This window comes from Gallinula chloropus (genome assembly GCF_964237585.1).
Source record: "Gallinula chloropus genome assembly, chromosome: 13".
In the NCBI taxonomy this organism is placed as follows: domain Eukaryota; kingdom Metazoa; phylum Chordata; class Aves; order Gruiformes; family Rallidae; genus Gallinula; species Gallinula chloropus.
In genome coordinates this window covers 6,464,450-6,486,126 of record NC_140098.1, presented here as the reverse complement: position 1 = coordinate 6,486,126, position 21,677 = coordinate 6,464,450, and the positions used below count along the sequence as shown (strand labels likewise).

At 48.9% G+C, this 21,677-nt stretch overlaps 1 protein-coding gene across 1 annotated transcript; it reads left to right on the top strand.

Annotated features, from left to right (window-relative positions):
- The first annotated feature begins 4,424 nt into the window (after positions 1 to 4,424).
- Positions 4,425 to 21,370, top strand: VSTM2B (V-set and transmembrane domain containing 2B). Its single transcript, XM_084270092.1, has 4 exons — positions 4,425 to 4,568; positions 6,171 to 6,200; positions 7,207 to 7,609; positions 21,079 to 21,370. Exons 1-4 carry the CDS (start codon positions 4,440 to 4,442, stop codon positions 21,165 to 21,167), a joined length of 651 nt encoding a protein of 216 aa, XP_084126218.1. The 5' UTR covers positions 4,425 to 4,439; the 3' UTR covers positions 21,168 to 21,370.
- Positions 21,371 to 21,677: the final 307 nt, after the last annotated feature.

Below are 21,677 nucleotides of genomic sequence, written 5' to 3'. Positions count from 1 at the left end.
GTGGGCTCCCAGGGCCAGGCCTGTAAGTCTGCTTAAAGCACCAGGTACTCCTTCTCTGTTAGCTGCCACCACCTCCTGAGGTCACTGACCCTCCTGCAGTTCCTATCAAAGGAGGATTTGGGCTAACAGTGAGATATGGGACTAAGAAAGGACAAAGATGACTGTCCCATTCAGGAGGAATTCTGCAGGTTTCATCCACTAGTCCCTCCAGACTCCTTCTGTCATTCCTAGAATGGTGCTCAGGAGGCAGGAAGGGCACTTCAGAGCTTCTTCCTTCCATCATCTCCTCAAGGATGGCTTAGGGATGAAGTCACATGGATAGAGCAACAGAGAGTCCTCTTGTCAGAACAAATGCTGCTGTGTTGGGACTTATTCTACAGAAGAGAGCATTTTCTTTACTTAAATCTGTTTTTGGAAGTGGAAAGCTAAAGAAATGTCACAGAAACTGCTCCATAAAAAAACCTAGCAGTTTCAGTTTGCCTAGGTGTGAAATATCGTTACCTATCTGCTACACAGCTTAATGTAATATGTGAGTGACAGTTACAGCAAAAAAATATGGTCATCAACAAAACACAGCCTTTACTTCAGGCACCTGAGCAGTTTCCCTAATTTCACTGAGAATTTCTGGTGTGGATGATGCTGCAGGATCAGGAACTGCAAAGGGAGCTTCTCCCTGTGATATCCCTGCCATTCATCACCTGTTCGGGGTATCTGAGTGCAGGCAGGTGATAGCTTCTGCACTGTAGAAATCCCTTTTGCTGGCAGGATTAAATCAATAAATGACTTCAAATGGTGTTATGATCCTAAGAGCAAAATGATTTACACAGAATACTTGCCAGTCAGGGTAGAGCACAATAGTCCCCCATTATAATTTTAGTAGAAGAGGAGAACATAAAAAGTCTTGTTATTACTTTAACGTAGGACTGTGAAAAGCACACTTGTGTTCCTAATTCCTTAATTTAATTGAATACAAAGATATCAGCACTTCAGTGTTCAGCTGCTACCTATAAAATCGAATTTGCTGGGTAGTAAATACAGTAGAACTGAAGGTTTAATGTCATAAATTGAGGGACACATTCAAGCTAAAACTGTCTTCACTTCAGCAGCACTATTACTACAATAACAACCTTAGATTTATTAAAATAGAGCTAAGTTTAAATGCATTTGCCTTTCCTTTTCATTTTTATTACTTTTTTTTTATTTCTAAGGAAAAAAACCCTCTTTTAAAATGAACTGGCTATTTTTACTTTCCAAGCCTTTATAAATTTTGTACAATGCTGGAATTTCAGAATTAATTTTTAAACATCAATTTTAATAAAAACTTAAGTAAAAGTTTTTCAAATATGATTTGTCACCAGTAATTTCCTATGAAAATGACTTCTGTTTTGATTCTGTTTATCCATTAGGAGTTTTCTAACCAGCCCTGCTGCAGAAGGTGCAAAGAGTGGAACTGCCTCACTAGGAGAGGACTGAGCTGAACCCGTTCTTGGGATTTGGCTGAAGGGCTTTGCTGCTGAGCGGAGTGGCTGCTGGATTTAGCTCCTCAGGTATGTCAGTTATGATTGCCTCTCCTGCCTCCATGCAGCCTCGCAGGTGAAGCACTACACAGGGACTCTGTGAGGTGGTTATAAATCTCAGCGCAGTACTACAGGGCTTAAGGCCATATGTGAAAAGAAATAATGATGCTTACTTACTGCATGAAGCACACTGAGCTTCTGGGTGGAGAAGTGTGACTATTAGGCTATTTGATTAAACGGTTACAGTTATTCCAATAAAAGCTCCTATGATTGGCAGGGGCTGACTCCCAGGGAACTGGGCTCTGCCTGCAGGCAGGATTCAGACTGACAGGATTTACGCTCCCAGTAAAGCCTATGGAGAAAGGCAAGGAGTTGCTCTTCAGACAAATTGGTATAGACCTAACAGAGGATCATCACAAGATTTAAATCATATGTGCAGTAGGAGTGGTTGAAAATGCTCTGAAGAAAAAGATTTCCAACAGGAAACAGTAATTTGCTGCAGTTTCAGTATTCTTCAGGATCATGTGAATTTTAGTGAAACTTCCTGGTGGGTTTTCCTAGCAGGGAGCCAGCAGCTGGCAGGGCCCAACCGCTTAAGCCTCCAGCAGTCTGTCTGGCCAGACAGCGAGCTAGCTGGGAAGCTAGATACCAGCACCTAATTAAAAATTGGTCTGATCTAGTTATTCAAAAAGTGAATGTTTCTAAGTAATTTGTTCCATAGATATCTTTGTGCATCCAGCTTTACATTTTGGTATGGAATGAAACCATTAAACATATAAAGGAAATTTTCTGTGGATCGTAAAACACATTTCCCGTGCCATCCCAGTGATTAAATGAAGTTGTGGCTGAATAAAGTGGTGGCTTTTAATAGAATTTCGGGGGGGGGGGGGGGGGGGGGAAAGACAAAGATTTTAGAAAGGCGCCTCGAGTTTATTAAAATACAGCTCTCACATTACTTACTGCAAAGATCCAACTCTGCTGGTGACTGTAACTCACTGTAATGCCTTTACTGACTTGATTTTTGAGCACTTCTATTTTTTAATTGGGGCATTTGCCTGAGAAACAGCTGATCCCCAGAATCATTTTCTTTTTATGGTACTGTATTCTAACTCAGCAGCAGTGGGGCTCTGGGTTGATTTGTTGGGTTGGGGTGGGTTTTTTTCATAATGTATTTTAACAAGTAACAAACATAGTGGGTTTGGAAGCCTGCCAGCAACTGGAGAATCAACCCTGGGCACGCACCCCAAGAGGAGACCCAGCCTTGGATCAGGATGCCAGCAAACCCCTCTGTTTATTGCTCTTCGTTCAAGTAGTTCGTAACTTCTGGAGCGAGCCTGGGACCTTGAGAAAGCGGCAGGGACACGTAAAGTCCCTTCGCGGGGCGAAGTTGCTTAGAAAATCTCCGCGGCGGCGGGGGATGGAGGGAGGGAGGCGGGCAGGCACGGCGGCGGGGGATGGAGGGAGGCGGGCAGGCAGGCACGGCGGCGCGGGCCCGCGGCGCGCTGCGGGGAGGCGGCGGGCGGGCCCCTCCCGCTGTGGGTGGAGCGGTGCGCGGCGGCGGGGGCCGGGCCCGCGGGTGCAGCTGCGGCCGGGGCCGCTCGTCGCCCGGGAGGGGAGAGGCGGGCTCGGACGTGCCGGCGCGCCTCCTCCGTGCGGCCGCCGCCCGTGCAGGGGCAGAGCCCGGGCCGCGACGGGGAGACACCGGGCGCTGCCCCGGCTCGGGGAGAGGAGGCTCGTCCCTGCCGCCTGGCTGGACCTTCCTGCGGGCTCCGAGCGCGGACTTGTCAGTGTGATGGGTCTCGGAGGGGAGCCCGGCGTCGCCTCCTCGCTTGCGGACAGCAGGAGCCCCCATTCAGCGCAGGGCAGTTGAATCCCGCTCGCGGCGGAGCCCCGGCGGGTGGCGGAGCCGAGAACCGGGACGAGATTTACTGCTCCGTTCCCAGGAACGTCCCTTCCACCTGCGAGCGGGTTTGAGCAGCCGGCTGTGGATTTTATATTTGCTTCCGCACAAACCAAGATTAGCCGGGTGGCTTTTGGCTTTTTGGGAAGGCGCCCTGACCCGGCCCCGCTGCGTGCGATGGATTGAGGCTGCCCGGCTGCGCCCCGAGCCCGGCCCCCGCCCGCAGCCCACATAGATGCGATGGAAAATCGGAGGCTCTTCTGCACCCTCTGTTACCTGATGTTCAACGCGCCTCTGCTGTTCGTCACCGGTGAGTAGGAAACTTCTGCCTCTTCCCGCGGTGAGCCGCCGCTCCGGGCGCAACTTGCTGGCGGGAGGCAGCGGCGGCTGCGGTGCGGGCACGGCGGGGCTGCGGTGCTAGCGGAGCTCGCCGCCCTGCCCGCAGCTGAGCTCCAGCTGCCGGCGATTGCTCCGAGTCCCGTCCTCCCCGCCGCGTTTTCCTGTGGAAGTGTTGCCGGCGGGGGGCAGGGAGCGCTGCCCGGGGGGGCTTCCCGCAGAACAAGGTGGCACTGTTGCGGCCGCAGCTGCCGGCAGCGCGGGCTCGGCGCCGCGCAGCCAACGGCGCGGAGCGGGGCAGTCCCCGCGCCGGATCGGGGGGAGGGGGCGGTGGGACACTGGTGGCCCTGTATCCAGCCGAGGGCTTTCTTGGGAGGATGAGTTTTTAAGACCCTCTTCAAACTTTCCCTTTCTGCTGGAGCCGCCGTCCCCCGGCTGCGGGGTGGCGGGGACCGGCTCTGCCCTGCGCCGGGGGCGCCGTCCCGGGCGCTCCGCAGTCCCGGGAACCCCGTGTCTCGGTCAGCGCCCAGCCCGTGAACCGAAACAGCTGGCGTTACGCTGAAAAAGACTGATCTTGTCTTTTAATATCTCCCATTAACCAGCCCTTGTAACTCTATCTTCCCCTCCCAGCTACCTTTACTGAAGTTCCCAAAGATGTGACTGTTAGGGAGGGAGATGATATTGAGATGCCTTGTGCTTTCCGAGCCAGCGGATCCACCTCTTACTCCTTGGAAATCCAGTGGTGGTATCTTAAAGAACCAGCCAGAGAACTTGCACACGAATTAGCCATCAGTGTCCCCGGCAGCAGGAGCAAGGTAATGCAGTGCTATGGAGATACACCTATTCATCCAGTGTGACATGCTCAGAGAGTGATCAAAATAAACTCAGCAGTCCCAGAGAGGAGAGCACTCCCTCTACCCAGTGCCAGTGAGTGGCTGGAAGCACTGACATCCCCAGGGCCTCCCTGAGACAGAGGAGGATAGGGCACACACCTTTGGGGGACTTCTGGAAAAAACGTCAGTGCCCTAAGGATTGTAAATAGAAAATAATAAATGTCATGCTGCAAATTCAGCAGTAAGGACCCAAGAGAGGCAGTCAAAATTAGCTGATGTGTGAAGTAGGGACAAACAAGAACCAGTGGCCTGAGATAGGAATCATTGTAAAAGGTAGGAGAGTCACTGTTTGCTTGCTGGTAGAGCAGAAAAAGGCATGAGGGATACAACTCTCTCTGTTGGTGTGTTAAGTACATATCAGTCTGAATATATAAACACATACAGTTTCTTGGGGTGCACGGACACAGGTGTGTCCATATCTGGAGCTCAGCAAGACATTTTCAGGCAGTCAATGTAGTAATTAAAATGCATGAAGCAGAGTTAAATCTTGCATGTCCTTTCCCCTCCCCCTCACAAGCTGCCTGGCATGAGGGTAGGGTCTAGTCTAAATTTTTCAGCTGCATTGCCCCAACACAAGGCGGTTCTTTCTGCAGCCTCCTCCCAGTTTGACACCTTGCTGGCGTCAAACAGGGCTGTACAACAAGTCAGGTAAAGCAGGATTTCCAGGCTGTGTTGCACTACTGTGCGGGACACACTATCCTCTCCAGTTCCCCCCACCCTCACCCCCCCTCCTCCCCCAGCCCCTGTGCCAGCAGGGTGCCCCGCGGCAGCCTCCGTGCCTGTGCCAACTCCCCTCTCTGTGGCACGCTTGTTTTCCTGCAGAGCTCAAATAGAGATGCAAAGCATATAGACACTGAGCTAATGTGATGCCGCCTAGCTGGGGAAAGTGTAAGTCAGTTGTCAGACAGGGAAATAAATCGCTTGGATTTAAATGTCTTCTTTAACCTTATATAAAAACCGTGAGTTGCTTTTACAATAAATGATGACAGGGCATGCCTGGAGAATGATGACCGGCTCCCTGGGAGGCACATCAGTGAGATCTGAGGCATCACTTAGGTTTACAGTAGTTGGCTGGAGAAAAAAAATAACCAAGTACAAAACCTGCTGGGCGATACCTGCTCCCAGGATGTTTCAGGACCAAAGCTCTGCCCTGAGCAGTGCGGGATCCAGCCTGTCCAAGCACTTCCTCGCTGTGCAAACACTGCTGGTAAAGTGTTTATCCCAGTGTTTGTCAGTGACTGCGAGCAGCACAGCACGCAGCAAGCCTTTCTTTGGCTGCTGTCTGCACCCTTGGCGAAGGCAGCACTTCTGTGGGTACCCAAAACAGTCACCCAGCTGAGCACTGGTTTGCTGCCTTCCCCATCACGCAGGGAACTGCCCCAAGCCACACACGGGCTGTGTGAATGGCAAGCAGAGAAAGTTGCATCTGTCCTTGTCCTGTCCTTGCACTGGGGTGGGAATATGAGCATCTTGTTGATGTGCTGGCGGAGCTGAGTCTAATCTCCCTTTTGTCTGTTCTTTTAGGTAACAAATAAGGATGCAACCAAAATCAGCGTAAGTGCAGCTCGAGCTGGGTGGTGCACACCCCCCGCCCCATGCCCGTGGGATCCACTGCATGCCCTCTCCTCCCCTGACACGCGAAAGCAGCTGGTCTCACTGGCAGCCCCGCTCCTGCAGCACGGCGGGAGAGGGGCAGGTTTCCCCTCCTCGGTGTGCCGTGGCTCGGGCGAAACGTTGCCATCTGTTGCTGGTTTAGCAGTCGCGTCTCATTCCTCGCAAATCGAGAGGAGGTGATGCTCGCCTTATGGCCCTTCCTTAGCCACGTTTGAAAAGGACTGTGAGCCAGCCGAGGAGAGAAGTTTCCTTTTCCCCTTCTCTCCCTGTCCTGCAGGAAACGAGCCCCTTTCCCGCTGCTGTGGGCCCCGGATTACCTCTAGCCCAGCGAGGCGGCCGCTGGCGCACGCCGGCCCCTCTCCGCGGTGCTGAGGCGCGGCTGGAGCCGTTCCCTCCCGCCGCAGCGGCGGAGCGTGGCCTGCACCGGGACTGCGGGGCACCAGCTCGGTCTCGGCTGCGCGACACTACGCCCGGCGGGGCTCAGCCCGCTGCGGACCCCGGAGGCCCTCGGAGGGGCTGGGCTTTCCCTGGGTGTGGGGTTGGGACGGTTCGTGCGGCTGGAGGCTGCCCAGCACCTGGGACAGCGGCGCGGTTCCGGTGCGGGACGGGGCTGGGGGAGAGGGCCCCCGGGCTAGGGGCGACCACGCAGGGGGGCTGGCAGAGCGCTAGCGCTGAGGGGTGCGTGGGGATGATGGAGAGCGGGGGCTGAATCCGGCTGGCGCCTTGGGACCCCCAGGCAGGGCTTTAACAGCGAGGCGCTGGTGCTGAGATGCCCGGTGCTCCGGCTCCGGGGGGAAGGAGCCCGGGTTCGGTGCCCTTCGCCGCGAAGGCACGTACGGGGTGGGGGGGAGAGCGAGCTCTGCAGGGGGTGCACCGAGGGGAAGGGGAAGGAGGCGGGGGCCGGCTGCCGCTGCTGAGGCGGTGCCCGGGGTGCGCTCTCTTGCAGACGGTCCGCGTCCAGGGCAACGACATCTCGCACCGGCTGCGGCTCTCGGGCGTGCGGCGGCAGGACGAGGGCGTCTACGAGTGCCGCGTGGCGGACTACAGCGACGACGAGACGCAGGAGCACAAGGCCCAGGCGCTGCTGCGCGTCCTCTCCCGCTTCGCGCCGCCCGACGTGCAGGCGGCCGAGGCGGTCTCGCACATCCAGAGCGGCTCGGCCCCGCGCCGCCACAGCCCCGCCGCCCGGCCCACGCCGCCGTCCGGCTCCGGCAAGCGCCCGCCGCCGCCCCCTCCACCCCCGGCCGAGGGGGGTGTCTCCGCCGCCACCGCCTCGGCGGCCGCCGCCTCCTCCTCGGCCTCGCCGCCTCCCGGGCAGACGGCCATCCTCCGCCAGCAGCACGGGTCAGGTAGGGCGCCGGGCGCGGGCCGGGAGCGCCCCTCTCTGCAGGGGAGGTGGGTCTGGGCAGGGCTGGGACCTGCTTCCTGTCGGTGGCCGCTATGGAAGGTCCCACTTTCAGAGTCAGCTCTTCAGACGTGGTGTCTCAAGCCGTGGCTGCAGCCTCGAGAGAGCGAAATGCCACGGCTGTTCTGCAGAGAATTTGAATCAGCGAGGGGTTACAGGGGCTGCTCGCCCCGGGCGGGCGCGGGGCCCGAACAGAGCGGGGTGCGGGTTCGGAAGGGAAATGTCAATTGCTGTGTAACGAGCTCCGCGTCTGAGGCACTGCTAGGATGAGAATGGGAGATATTGCTCTCTATAATGGTTTGCAAATGTAAACATTGTGCTAATCCCGTATTAAGTTATTCATGCGGCATTGGCACGTTACGGCCAGCCAGAGAAGGCTGTTGTAAACCTTTATTGGCACTAATGACAGCAAAGTCAGGGACAAAGAACACAGAGTCTTAAATCTGCATTGCAAAGGTGTTTGGAGGCGTGTGGTGCTGTTCTGTCTGGGCTTCAGCTCCCCTCTCAGGCTCTGTCACTTAGCTAGTGTTGAACAAATGTCCCTGCCGAGTTACCTGTGGAAGAAGAGAAACAGTTGTATGCCACTGACCGTGCAGGGGAAGCCCTGTGCTCCCCACTCTGCTGAGTCTCTTCTGACTCATAATCCTCCTGCAGGAACATTCACACTTCTTCCTGGTACCACTTCACACTGGGAGCAAACAGTTAGGAGCTCTAGCTCACAGCAACGGCGATCAGCTGGGTAGGTGTCACCGTGACCTGCTGGTGCTTTACAGGTGCTGTCTTGTCTCTGGCTTATGCCTTTTGCTGTTTTCTGAACAATTAAGTTTCTATCTCATGTAGAGATAAGTGTGAAAACCAGGTTTTACTTCTTACCATGCCTAAGACTAAGCTGGCTGTTCCTTAGCATCTAGTGGAAGACAAAGAGGTAATTCCAGAGGTCTAATTACAAGAGCTGGCAGGCATATAGAAAAGTTGTTTGCTTTTGTCGGATTCATCGGCCACAAGAAATGACACTGAACCCTCTGATGCTCGTGATCTGTTGCTTCCCTGTTAGAAAGTTTTGCTTCCCTCCTAGAAGCCCAGGGCTGGTGGTTGTTTTCACGTTTCCTCTTTCCACTCTGCCCCCCAGTGAGAATTCTTGCCACGTTCTCCATGCTGAGAGTGGAAGTTGGGTGTAGGATGCACAGTGCTGTGCCCAGCCTACCGCACCCAGAGCTTACGTGGTGCCTGTAAACGAGAGACAGGAGGGTGGGAGTGCAGTGGGCTCAGTTCCATTTCAACAGATGGATGTGAGTGTGTGCCACCAAGAGAGCATGTCACATATGGCTGTTAGGGCAGGACCCCCTGCCCAGATCATCTAAACTGCTGCCTAGCCTCATGTTTTACATGTCTGTGGTTTGGGGATGTGGCACTGCTGCATCATTTCTAGGCTGGATTACATTCTGAAAATAAAATGTAAGCATTGTGGCCAGCAGTGGAGATAATGGAATTATTTCAATCAGTGAAAAAGGTAGTGGAATGCAGAAAAATATTTTGTGGGGAATCTCCAGATGGAGATTGATGCTAAGAGGGATACAAAATAGGCTAAACCAAAATTTCCTGCTGTGACACATCTCCTGTGCACAGTGCCACTCTGTGGCAGTTCCCGCTCTGGGAGAAAGCTGAGGTCAGAGTAGAGAGCACAGGACTCCTCGTTCATAGTACTTGATAAGGTGTAAGGCAGCAGCTGCTTTTGTCTCCATGTGAGGGAGGTTACTAATTTCGTATTTAGGTATGGTCCTCTGTAAAAATAATGTCTTTGCCCTCTGCTAAAAAGAAGACCCCTGAATAACAGGCTTCTGCTTGGCTCGTCGTAATTTCCATACCTGTGGCAGTTTGGAACTGTCTGAATTACTTATCAATAAAACATCAGCCCCAGCATGGCTCAGGAGATGAGCAGCTCAAAGACTTGGCCCTCAAAGTTCCTGATTCAGGTGACTTCTGTACCAGAACTGTCTGAGACTCGTTACAATGAGATGTCTCTTCTGTGAAGCAGGCTGCTGGGTGCTGTCCCAGTCCCCATCACCGGCGCTTTTAAGAAGGACTCTCTGGATCAGATGCTTGGTTGGAAGCAAGACAGCTTGGTGTAGAGTCAAGAAGTGGATTTATCTCCCTTAGACATCAGGCGTTGATCCCTACCCAGAATAAAGGCGTGTAGATAAAATACTAAGGTGGCAGTCGGTGTGATGAGGACTTGCAGGGATATTGCTTGCTTTTGTGAGGGGATCAAAGACTCTGGTCTCCAGTGCTGTCACTTGGGTTGGATAAGTACTGAACTTTCTTCAAAAGAAAATTACATCCTTGAGCTTCCAAGTTTCCTATTTATATGTTAAAGCAGTGTTCTTTAGAGGTATTTTAGGTACAGTAATTATTTTTTCTCTGTAAATAATGCAATCTCCTTTTATTTTCCCCCTCTCTTTTTTTACCTCTGTAAACTAGGAGCCCTGTTTTGAGTCCACCCCCTCAGGGCAGTGTGGTAGCTGGTTTTCTGCACAGGAGGGCCATCAAATCAAACCAAATCTTTGCTCACATAGGGTGCATAAGACTGCAGGCCCTAACTCTGTGTTGCTGTATGAATTATGTATATGCATAGTAGCATAACACACCTGCTTCGTTATCCTACTTTGGGCTCTATAACACACATCCGGATAGGTACTTGCACCAAAGCTGTGTGTAATAATTGAATCATCTAATACATTTACACCCAAAAGTCTTTAGCATTTACAAGTCTTTCCATTCTACACGGAGATGGTTCCTCTGCATAAAAGCAGAAATGTGCTCCAATGATGGATTTGCCATCAGAGATTAAGAAACATCTGCCTGAGAGCTGATGGCGTGGCACTAGCCACAGTGTCCTGCGTGAATTGGGTTCTAATCCCATCTTCCTTGCACCAGAAACCTTCCCACTGTGTCTGGTATGGTAAGAGAGGGCCTCACTGTGCTTGTATGCCAATATGATACGATACTGATTATAGATCCAGTGCTGCTTTCAGATGTGCCTGCGGGTCCCGTGTTGACTTTAATCGGAGTTCCAGTCATGCACCATGGAAAAATGTGATTTTTTACATCTTTTAGCTGTCCTGAAACACGAGCTTACTAGAATAAACGTGTCTGTTACTGAGATCCTCTAAAGAGCTTAGAATCTCATCTGACAAACCAGGTATAAATAGAAAATTCATTGTTTTGGACATGTAATCTAAAATCGTATTTGGTAGAAGTATGTGATCAGCATCATAGCATGTGCAGCAGTGGATCCAATGCAACAGAAAACTTGCCAGATATGCCAGAAATATTAGCTACTCAAACAGAATTTTATCTGTAATGTTTAAGCTGTCATATAGAAACTTGGTGCTGTCTCATGAGAGCCAAAAAGATTACTGCTTGTCTGCCAGTAAGGTGGGCTGAAGGGGAAACTGCAAGCACATTACTGGGGCTGCAAGGAGGCAAAGATCTGCTGGGTTTGATACTATCAGAGAAGGAGTTGTTGTCCATATGGTTCTAAATGAAAATAATATTTAGCTCTCAGTTTACTTGCCTGCAAATGGGAACTTCTCTGTAGCAAAAAAAAAAATCAGGGTGAGGCAGTGAAAGAGTGCACGTAGTGCTAATGTGTTTGGAAGTGTTCCTGGTGGTCAGTGGGTAAGTAGGGGGATAGGAGCTTCACTGAGCAGGACATGCAGTGTCTCTGTCACAGAAAGTTTGTAGTCCAAATGAACGAGACACATGGCTGGAAAGGCAATGACCGACTTTGTTGAGTGTGTGCCAGCTGTGAAATTAAATGTGAAAACTTCATTTCAGATCTCTTAAATTTAAGTTTAGTGCCTTAGTCATGAGACTAACTTTGTTATCTGATAGGTGAAATAATAAACACAAAGCTTCATACTGACCTTCTGGGAGGCAAATTGGCTCCATTATATCCTACCAAACGGTCTCCAAAACGAGTGCTGGGTATTGGCGTGGGGGCAATTTTTAGTTTAACTTCTGAGCAGAATGTAGATCAGACTTTGCAGCATCCAAATTCCCTTTTATTTGTTTGATCTCTAGCCTCAAAGCTCTGAAGTGAAAGCTTTAAATAAAATAAAGAAAGATGGGAGTGTGAAACAAGAAACTGTGCTTCATTATGCTTAGAGTGCTCTAGGAAGGACAGAGAGGAACTCACGCGTTATGCAGAGATGAAGCGTTTGCAGCAAGGAAGAAAATAAGTCTTCACACCTATCCCACTCTCCCCCACAAAGCCTTTTATGTCTGAGGCACAAGACCTCTGCCTGTGGGCTGCATGGGCTGAGAGAGTACAGCCCCAGGTCCCCGTTCTGTGGTCTCTCTGCATGGGCAGCCCCCAGGGATGCTCGACAAAGTCGAGCTGCGGCAGCCCTACCTTGGGGCAGGAGGCACTGTGGGAGAATGGGAGATCTCCATCATGTGCTGAGAAGTAAAAGGGTTGGGGTTTTTTTTGCAGCTTAGAGACAGGAAAGAAAACGAAGACACTGTTTTCTTGAGTGTAACAACGTGAGGCTGGTTGGAGGGGCTCTGTTTGGAGGGGCTGTGGTTGAGTTTGGATTAACTCTGGGTAAGGGCTTGGGGCTCTCCTGGCTTTGTCAGAATTTGCATGACTCTTCATGCTAGTTAGAGAAACAATCAGTGGAGCTGGTTCATCTCTGATGGATGAACATAACACAAAAGAGCAGGAAAGGAAGGGCTCTGTGTCTCTGTTCAGTTTTGGCTCCCTGGCTTTCCAGCTCTGCAATGTCTGGGCCCACTTCACTCCCCCCGTGCTTTTTATGAGGCTACATATGAGCTCACATTCTGTTGTTATTTGTAGTTAAATGCAACCTGGGTCACATCACATTTTCCTTTACATTAAATAAAGTAACAAGACAGAGGCTGTAACTGAATTATCAGGCTGACCTCCTAAATGTCACTGGATAATAAACATGCAAAAAGAATTTTCATTAAATACACATCACTAGCACTTTAATATCTAGGCAAATTAGACTGCTTTGGGGGCAAGTGAGGTCAAATATCTTCTTTTTTGTGTGTGTAATATGGATTAATTCTCAAACTGGACAAAAGCACGAACTGCAGTACTGTGTCACCTCATTACCTAGGGCAGAAACAAGCTGTGCCAGGGTGTTTTTGTACTGTGGAAACACAATTTATTTGAGTAACCTCCTTTCAGCGGCTCTTGCTTGTTCCCCGGAGGACAGACAAAACTGTACTAACCTATTCCACCACAGCTTGTGCAGTGTCCTTGAAGAAATCTGAATATTATTTGAACTTCTTTAATATCCTCAAGTCACAGATGAAAAAAATGTTTTAAAAAATACTGCTGAACACAATGAACGAGGTATGCTGGGTCTTTCTAATGAGTGTGGAAGCTGCACCTAGATTTCTTTATGAGATTGATTTGTCAGTGAAAATTAGAAATTTGTATGAGGGAAGGCAGGGTGCTCCCATGTGTCTCTGTGCATGAGCTGACAGCATTTTGGGCAGGAATATGCATACACTGTTATGTGTGGGTTCAGTAGGTACTTTGCAGAGTCTCAGTTCACAGTGCCAGTTAACATGGTCTGTGTATTTTACAAGAGGCAGATAATTGTTACACATTCTCCACTTCTGCTGCGCTGCTGCAGCTTTACTGATGTACAAAGTGATGCTTGAACTGTGTTGTGGGTGATGTAGTTCCCTGTTACTTTAAGTGATGTGCTTAGCAGTCACAGCAGAAAGAAGTGTCAATGCAATCTTACTGGTGCCACTTTGAGATGGGTGGTAACGCTGGCTGGAAGGTCTGTAGTTGGAAAGCAAATGGGAAATGAATCTTGGAGCAGTCCTGTGAGGAAGGTGTTTCTCCTCTACCTAACAGAGCCTGACAGGAATGTGTGGCTGGTAAGAGAGGTTTGGGTTGGGTTTGAGTTCGCTCTGCTAGAGCAGTGGGAGCGCTGGCAGGCTCGCTGCTGCTGTTTACTGTGTGGGGCTCTTAAATTAGATAATGGCAGAGCAGCCCCGTACGTCAATAATCAACAGTTCGAGGAGGTTTGTATTGGGAAAAGTGGGGTTGTCAGCAGAACAGTATTATTTGTCACAACAGCGGTTAACAACCGAGTATTTTATATTGCCAGGCTGTTATCAGTCGGGAGGCAATTTTATTAGCTGGGAAGAAGAGCCGTTTGGCAGAGCAGCAGCTGCGCGCTGTGGAGGAGTCAGCGTGAGGACAGGGCGCGGACGGCTGTGCCAGGGCTGCAGGGGGGAGCTGTGCTAACCGAGCTTACGGGGGACATCAGGCAGTTGCTGTGATGTCTGGTGTTCCCCGGTCGCGGCGAGGGAGCGCCTGCTAACCTCACCAGGAGGCAGAGCACGGTTAGCAAGTCCTCTGATGAACATCATCTTCTGCGGCTGTCGCTTTGTTGGTCACGTGTAAAACTCACCAGGCTGGTATAAACTGCACCACTGTACTGCTTCATGCATTTTAAAATCGGTGTTCCAATCGGAATCCCTCTCACGCTGAAGCTGAAGCTTTCACATGGACAGAGGGCACTGTGGAACACCCCATGCCCATGTTCTTTCCAAATAACCCCTTGCTGGCTTATTCTGTAAAGTTTGGCCTGCCTTAGATCTGGGGCATGGCAATGCCTTCAGTTAGGTAATAGCTAGCAAGTATCAATCACTGGGAAGGTTTGGAGGGTGCTTGTGGATCGCTCCCAAAATGGCACTGGTTTTTATAGCAGAAAGCTGATCCTTTCTTTAAATCAAGCTCTGGGGGGTTTCCAGGCACTGCTCTGGATACAGCTGTTTTCTTTGTGTTGGCATGCATTTTCTAATGCATTTAACTCTGTTCCTTGAGTATGGCCGGGATAAGGTTATTTTTCAAAAAAATCCTGAGATAATCTGCACTTGAATCTGCTTAACTTTAGTCATTCTGATTGGAGTGATAATTACAACCACATTGGCAGCTTGTTCTTAATCCTGATCAAGGATCAAACCACTCTGAAAGGCAGTGAAGTGACAAGTACAGCATCTTGTCCTTTACTTTTGGGTTGCAAATATTTACAACTTCATTGCAGAACGTGAACCCCATGGTTCTGTCCAGTGTTGTTGTTACTTCAAGTCTTTTCTTACAGTGTCCACTCAGGGAACTGTGTGACCGTATCTAGCTCCCCTGCTTTTTGCAATGAGGCTTTTACTCCTTCTGCTTACCATGAAAAACTAGAGTATGGCCCACCCTCGCTTCAGAGGTCAGAAACCAAAAGTCCACTACCTGTACTCCTCACTGCCTTGAGATGAGGTTCATTTGGGTTGTGCTGATTGCTGTTTGTGTGTGCCTGTACGCTGTGGACTTGCTCACGTAGTAGTACTGAAGCAGGCTGTGTAGGGCTGGATGCCAAACCCCTACTGATGTAGTTAGTTATTTCTTCTATGTTTTAGTTCAAAGTTCCTTTTCCATCATACCTTATTACAAAGAATTGTGTCTCTCTTGTTATTCAAGTGTCAAGGAGTGAATTAATGGTGCTTGGTTTTGTTAGTTTAGTTTTAGTTCATGGAATTGCAGAAAATTCTTGAAATGAAACAAATCCATGGTTGCACGTTTTGGCTCTCTTTAATAAGATACTGAGTGAGGAGAGATCATCTCACAGATACCCAAGAAGAATCGATTTATGGGATTGTACTACAGAGTAGAGACCAGCTGCAGGTCTTAAAAGTCTGCTTCTTTACTGCCTTATTTAAATCAGACCGATATAAAGTACCTGAGCTGTATAATCTATATAGAATGAATGACATTCTTTAAGTATGCAGGATATGCTCCTGCTCCTCACTGACCCTGTCTGTAGCAGTGTTTCATTCTGGAGGTTGTTAGAAATTAGTGTTGGTGTTTTCTTGAAGCATGTATGGGTGTTTCATTGAAGTTTTCCCTTCATTTCTCCCAAGAGTGGGTGTTTGGAGGGGTTGGGTGTTTTTTTTGGCCTTCTTCAGTCGAGGAAACATTCCAAGAGCAACCCCTCTCTGCTGGGGGGCTCCACGGGAATCAGCTCAGCTTTCTGGGGCCAGGATTTCTGGGGACACCACCTCCCAGGTTTTGTAGCCAGACGTGGTGTGAGGAAGTGGAGTGAGGCCCTCAGGGAAGCTGCTGACCACTCCAGGGTGGAGCTGTTCGGCTACCACAGAAGGCAAGTGGGTATGTTGAAGGAGAATGTTCCGATTGTTCCCTGTGTCCTGTGTCCCTACTTCTTGTAATGGTAATGGGAGATTTCACCAGCCTATTGGCAATGAAACCAGTAACCTAAACAATGAGGATCTTTCTGATAAAAGAACAACTCTTCCTAGTTTAACTTTCTGCTTGTTAGTAACAGTGTTTAATACAAACCTGGCTGGCTGTGTAGACCCACAGCAACTGTCGAGCTAGATCAGATCATTGTCCACCCAATCCTGTAGCGTTTGTCTAGTCATGTCCAGGAGAAAAGGGAAGGGCCTCCACAGAAGATAATTGAGCACTTGACTGATCTATACACCATATGCATGTTTGAAAGGGATTGTCAGTCCTAATATTTTGAGAACAATTTGGCATTAATGAGTCTCAGCTGAAATGAGCTCTAATAGGATCAGAAATCCACCTCAATAATGGCAAGTGCCTTAAGACACACATACCCGACTCCTCTACCAATTCCTGCATCTCCCCTGTGCAGCCCAGGCTCTGGATGCACTTCTGCACAGCATCCTGCAGACTTTGCTCTTGGCAAGAAGATGGAAGGTTAAGGCACCAGGTACGAGCCTTTAGGAGAGCCCCAGGGTGTGAGTTGTGCTGTAAGTATTTCAGAGTGGACGAAGGATGTATTCAGCTTAGAAGATCATGCCTTGGACTGTGGAGTAATTCCAGTGTGGTGTTAGGTTATTACCCTTCAGTTCAGCTAGTGTGTAGTGTCTTTAGTCATGGAGGCTTTTTAATTAAAAACTTCTAAGAAGCATTTAGGTCTTCTTAGGGGGAAGTTTTTTACAGAAAGAGTGGTGAGGGGCTGGAACAGGCTGCCCAGAGAAGTAGTGGATGCCCCATCCCTGGAGGTGTTCAAGGCCAGGTTGGATGGGGCCCTGGGCAGCCTTGTGTAGCTCCAGGCCTGGAGGTTGGTGGCCCTGCCTGTGTCAGGGGGGTTGGAGCTCTGTGATCCTTGGGGTCCCTTCCAACCCAGACCATTCTATGATTCTATGAAGTTTGGTAAATTCCCATCAGTTCAGTGGAAACGCACCAAATGTGTGTTGGTGAGACAGAATGTGTTTTATCAAGGAGGTTATTGCCTGTAATGATCCTTGACCAGCAATGCACACAAACCCCTGGTTTTTCCATAGATACAAGGTAGGAGGAGCAGCTTCTCCAAGAACGCGTCTCAAGCACAGCTTGAAGTTTCTGCGGTGAGAATAAATCAATCTCTGTGGCCAGTTTGGTCCCTCACCTCTTAGTGGAATGCCAGGTCAGCGAGTTATAATTGAATGTTGTTCTGTAAGGAAACAGGCTGAGGCCAACGGCGCACTGAGTAGCAGCCAGTACAGAGAAACACCTCGTGATGCTGCCAACCAGGGTCCCAGCTCCATCATGACTAGCAGGCAGATTTTAGGTGTTACCTTTCAAGGAAAATAGACTACTGATGTCCTTCCACTTTTTATTGCATGGGCCACGGCATTTTACCACCATCTCGTAAGGAGACATTGAGGGACTTTTTCTAGGAAGCACAACAGGAAACTGCTGGGAGCTGTGGGAGTTTGGCTGCTGGATAAATACAGCTTGCACAAGCATCATCCCGTTTTTTCCCTGTGTCACAAGCCACTTGGTTAGTTAATGTTTGTTTTCAGTTGGATGAACTGTTTTAAGTCAAACTTTGATGAATGCTGGCACAGAACAAATTATTTAATGGACACTACAGTAAAAGATTATTATATCCTATATCAAAAAGAAGGTTGAGTGATGCTAGAGAGCAATTCCCCCTAGACAAACAACCATTTGTTATTGTTCTGCTTAGTGGTAGACTTTTCCTTTTAGCCATGTGCATATAAATAGTTTAAAAGCAACATTTTAAATCTATGTAGTGATAAATAAGCTTAAAATAATAATACATCAAATGAATATTCAAAATATAATTGTAATGTTTTCTTGTGGCTGTAGTTTGCAACTAACCACGTTCTCCTGATTTAAAGTCTCTGGAGAGAAACTCTGTTCTCAAATCTGGGTCCATTGCAGGTCCAGGTCCTGGTGGTCAAGACGACCTTCTTTGGTTACATCTACAAATGCAGCAATTTAGTAAGTGAAAAACAAGGCTTCCACTACTGCAGTAAAAGCAGGATTGAGGACACCAAGTCCAGCGTGTTTACAAACAGTGCTGCCTATCATGGAAAGGGTTCAGGTCAACTAAACAGGGAGAAATTATTGGAAATTATATTTCTGGTCTGCTTTTGTTCAGAGGGAGGAGAATTCTGTGTATCGGCTCTGTGTATTTGCTTTTGCTGCCTGAAGTCCTAGAGCAGAATGACAACAAATCAATATGAAAAAAAAAGAATATATATTGGTGCTCAGTAAGAATGATTGCTTACAAATGATTCTTTCAAAATATTTTATTTAAATGCAGAGATTGTGTTAACAGAACTCTGACATTCTGCTGTCAGATTAGAAGATGGAGAATGTGGGTTTAAAACAATGTCAATTTCTACAAGAGTAAACGCCAAAATTTGGCTGTTGCATTGATTCACAGTTCTACATTGAGATTTAAATTCCAACGAGCACCTACAGGTAATAGTGGTGCAGGACTGGTTTTGGTAAGCAGACACACAGCTACAGCACAGAGTGGCGACTAAAACTGCTTTCCATTCAGAACAGAACCAACCCTCCCCTGGTGCCCTTTGCAGCCCTTCCGTGGGGTGGTTGTAAGAGCACTTGAGCTACAAGAGCCTTTCTCCAGGCTGAGCTTGGCATTTTGAGAGGGACTCCCCCTGTACAGAAGTGCAGCTTTCTTCTCGAGCAGCTGGCAGCATCTCCTCAAAGGGGAGTTCTGTTCATTAAGGAAAAATGGGTTTGAAGCCCTCAGGTTTGAATGTGACAGATACCCAAGGCCAGACCTTCACCGCAGCAGCGGGCAGGTGTGGAACTGGGACAGATTTGGCACATGTGAGCTATGTGCAGCTGCCAGGAGTGTCGGCTGCTGCTGGGCCATCCTTGCCATCCCGGGGCTCAGGGGACGGCAACAGCACATGGGGACCATCCTGGGCTGTGCTCTCACAGCTGTGCTGTGTCCCCAAAGTGCAAAGGGCCACCCTGCAGCTCAGAAACAGGGATGGCCTGGCTGGGAGTCAGGGTCCGTTGTGCCAGGGACTGCAAGTGGTGAACGAGCAGTTTGTCTTCAGATACCACCCAGTGTGTCAGGCTCAGAAATGGACAGAAAATGGGGGTTTGTTTCAGCCTTCCCAGTCCACGAGCTGTTTCCTCTCGCTGGCCTAGATAGATTTGTTGTTAGGGTTTTATCCTTGCTAAAACTGGAAACCACAAGGTATTTGTGAACAGACTGTTCCTAAGGGAGCAGCGGGACCTGCTGGAGGAGGTGGACGTCTGCCCCAGCCCTGGGGCAGGGCTGGCAGCAGCACAGGCAGGGCTCCCACTCAGTGCAGGAAGGGGATTGCCCCTCCAGCCTGCGGGTCTCCAGCACCGTGGCTCTGCAGGCCTGGCTCCTGGGGCACAGGGATGGCAAGACCAAGCTTGTGAGCTGTGGCGCGGCTGCCCCAGAGCAGCGCTTGGGGCTGGTGATCACCCGTCCCATGTGCTGGCCAAGAACCTGAGCTTTAGCCACTGTTGTGTGCTTTCCTGTGCACACTTGTAGTGTCTTTTTGCAAGAATTTAATGAGGTCCTCGTTAGTTACCTCAGTTCATTGTGTTTGTTGATAATTTTCAGCTTTAAGAAGAAAAATCCTGTATTGATCTTAATGCCTTGCTGTTGAGACAGGCAGGCTGTAGCCACGTGTTTGTGCATGTAAGGATTTAATTAAAACCTTAATAACTGAATAATCTCCATGCAGTCCAGTCATCTATGAGATAACGCTATGGGGACGTTTCTTGAGTTCCTCAGTCGCACACCACATTACTATGAACTGGTTTTTGATATTGGATAGTAATTCTGGAGCTTTGTTGGTGGGGTATATATAGATTACGAGGCAGCCCGAACAGTGAGCCCAAGAGCCGTGGTTTACTGCCTTTGATCACGCCACAGCTGAGAGAGACTCACATCTCCTAGAGACCCAGACTGAAGTTACTCGCATTAGGGTGCCTGAAGTGAGGTTCCTAAATAGCAAGTGGCCTGGTTCCTTTCTCAGCGACACTGAACACAAAAATCCTTCTTTAAAAGCTGATACACGTTGCAAGGTGGGTCTGGCAGTCACTTTTCTGGGTGGCAGTCAGGATGCGGGGCACTGATTACTCCTGGACGTAGGGTGCTCAGCACTGATGAAGCCGCAGCCCAGGTGCCTCCAGCCGTGGGCAAAGCTCCGGCTGGGCTCCTGCTTTTGCGTTCTCCCCTGTGGAAATGTCCCACAGCCATATGAGGCATCAGCCCTGTATTGTCATGTTACAGTCTTGGTGACAACTGCGCACGCCACTCTGTGTCATGGCTTTGGAAGGGTGTCACCCATGCCAAGGGATGGGTGTCTGCACCTGCCCTGGGGAGCTGTGTCCTCCTCCTACAGCCATAAGGGCGCAGGCACCCCCTTTCCCGCGATGTCACGTACGTACCTGCCCTGCAGCCCGTACCGTGCCGCATACACTTACCTCATAGGAGCAGGAGCAGCCTGGCCCTCCCTGGGTTTGGACAGAACGACTGTAACAGATGTGTTCCACAGCTGACCTCTGTTTCTCTGTAGCTCCTGTGCACATTTTTAATTTAAAATTCTGCTCTTTCCTATAAAAGGTAAAGAAGATGTCAAGGTCTCACTGTTCCCATTCCAAATGAAATGGGTTCATGTCCTGTTAATCAAGGAGTACAGCCGCAGCATTTGTCATTTCCCTTTAAAGTAATGGGTGGTTGATACCTGTCATTTCTCAAGAAACTATATACCAGATTAAGGTGTATTTATAGAAATCTCAATTGCTGGTAACTTGGCTGAAGCCGAGTTTAGGCATACCATTAGTAATGCATAATGAAATGACCTAAGTGGAGTTAGACTTGGGAGGGGGAAGAGAAAGCTATTTGAGTTGGATAGCTGGAGGATGCTGTTTTACTATTAAAATTAAGCTTCTGACCCCTGGCTCTGAAGTGATAAAAATAAATCTTCCTATATTTCTCTTCTGCATTTAATCTTCTATATTGGAAAAGATAAAGAATAAAATCCTTTTCTCTCCCTTGTCTCTTTCTTTCCTAGGTACAGGACCTATTTATGCTACAGACCCACTCCTATATATGTCTCTCTTAATACTGCATAAGCTTGTACATTTATTAGTAAACCACTGACGGACTCCTTCCTCCACTCCTCCTCAGCCAAACAGAAAGGAACCTATTTAAAACAAGAGCAAACCCCTGACAAAAAAAATTACCTACAGTTTTAAAGATGGACAGAAAAAGACTGAAAGAAGCATGATAGATTCTACGTGGGGGGAAAAACATATTTTTGGGGATGCCACAGAAAGTAAACCACATAGAATAATGCATCTAGTTTCCAGACTCTATGGTGTAAAGCCCTGCTCTGAGCACGGCACTTATGATTTCTCTATTTTAATGTAATATTTTTTCTTTTCTAAACTTTTCCTCTGACTCTTCATTTTGCACGAACTGTTGAGCAGTTATCTTTATGACAATATGTAAAGATGTTGGGTCAAAGCCCTTCCTAAGAAAGGAAATATTTTTAGTAGATTATTGTGTTTAGGTTTTTTGGATTTCCTTTTTCTTTTTTAATTAAATTATTTCTTTTGGAGACATTTTAATTAAAAAGGTACATCTTACCATAATTAATATTCACTGTCT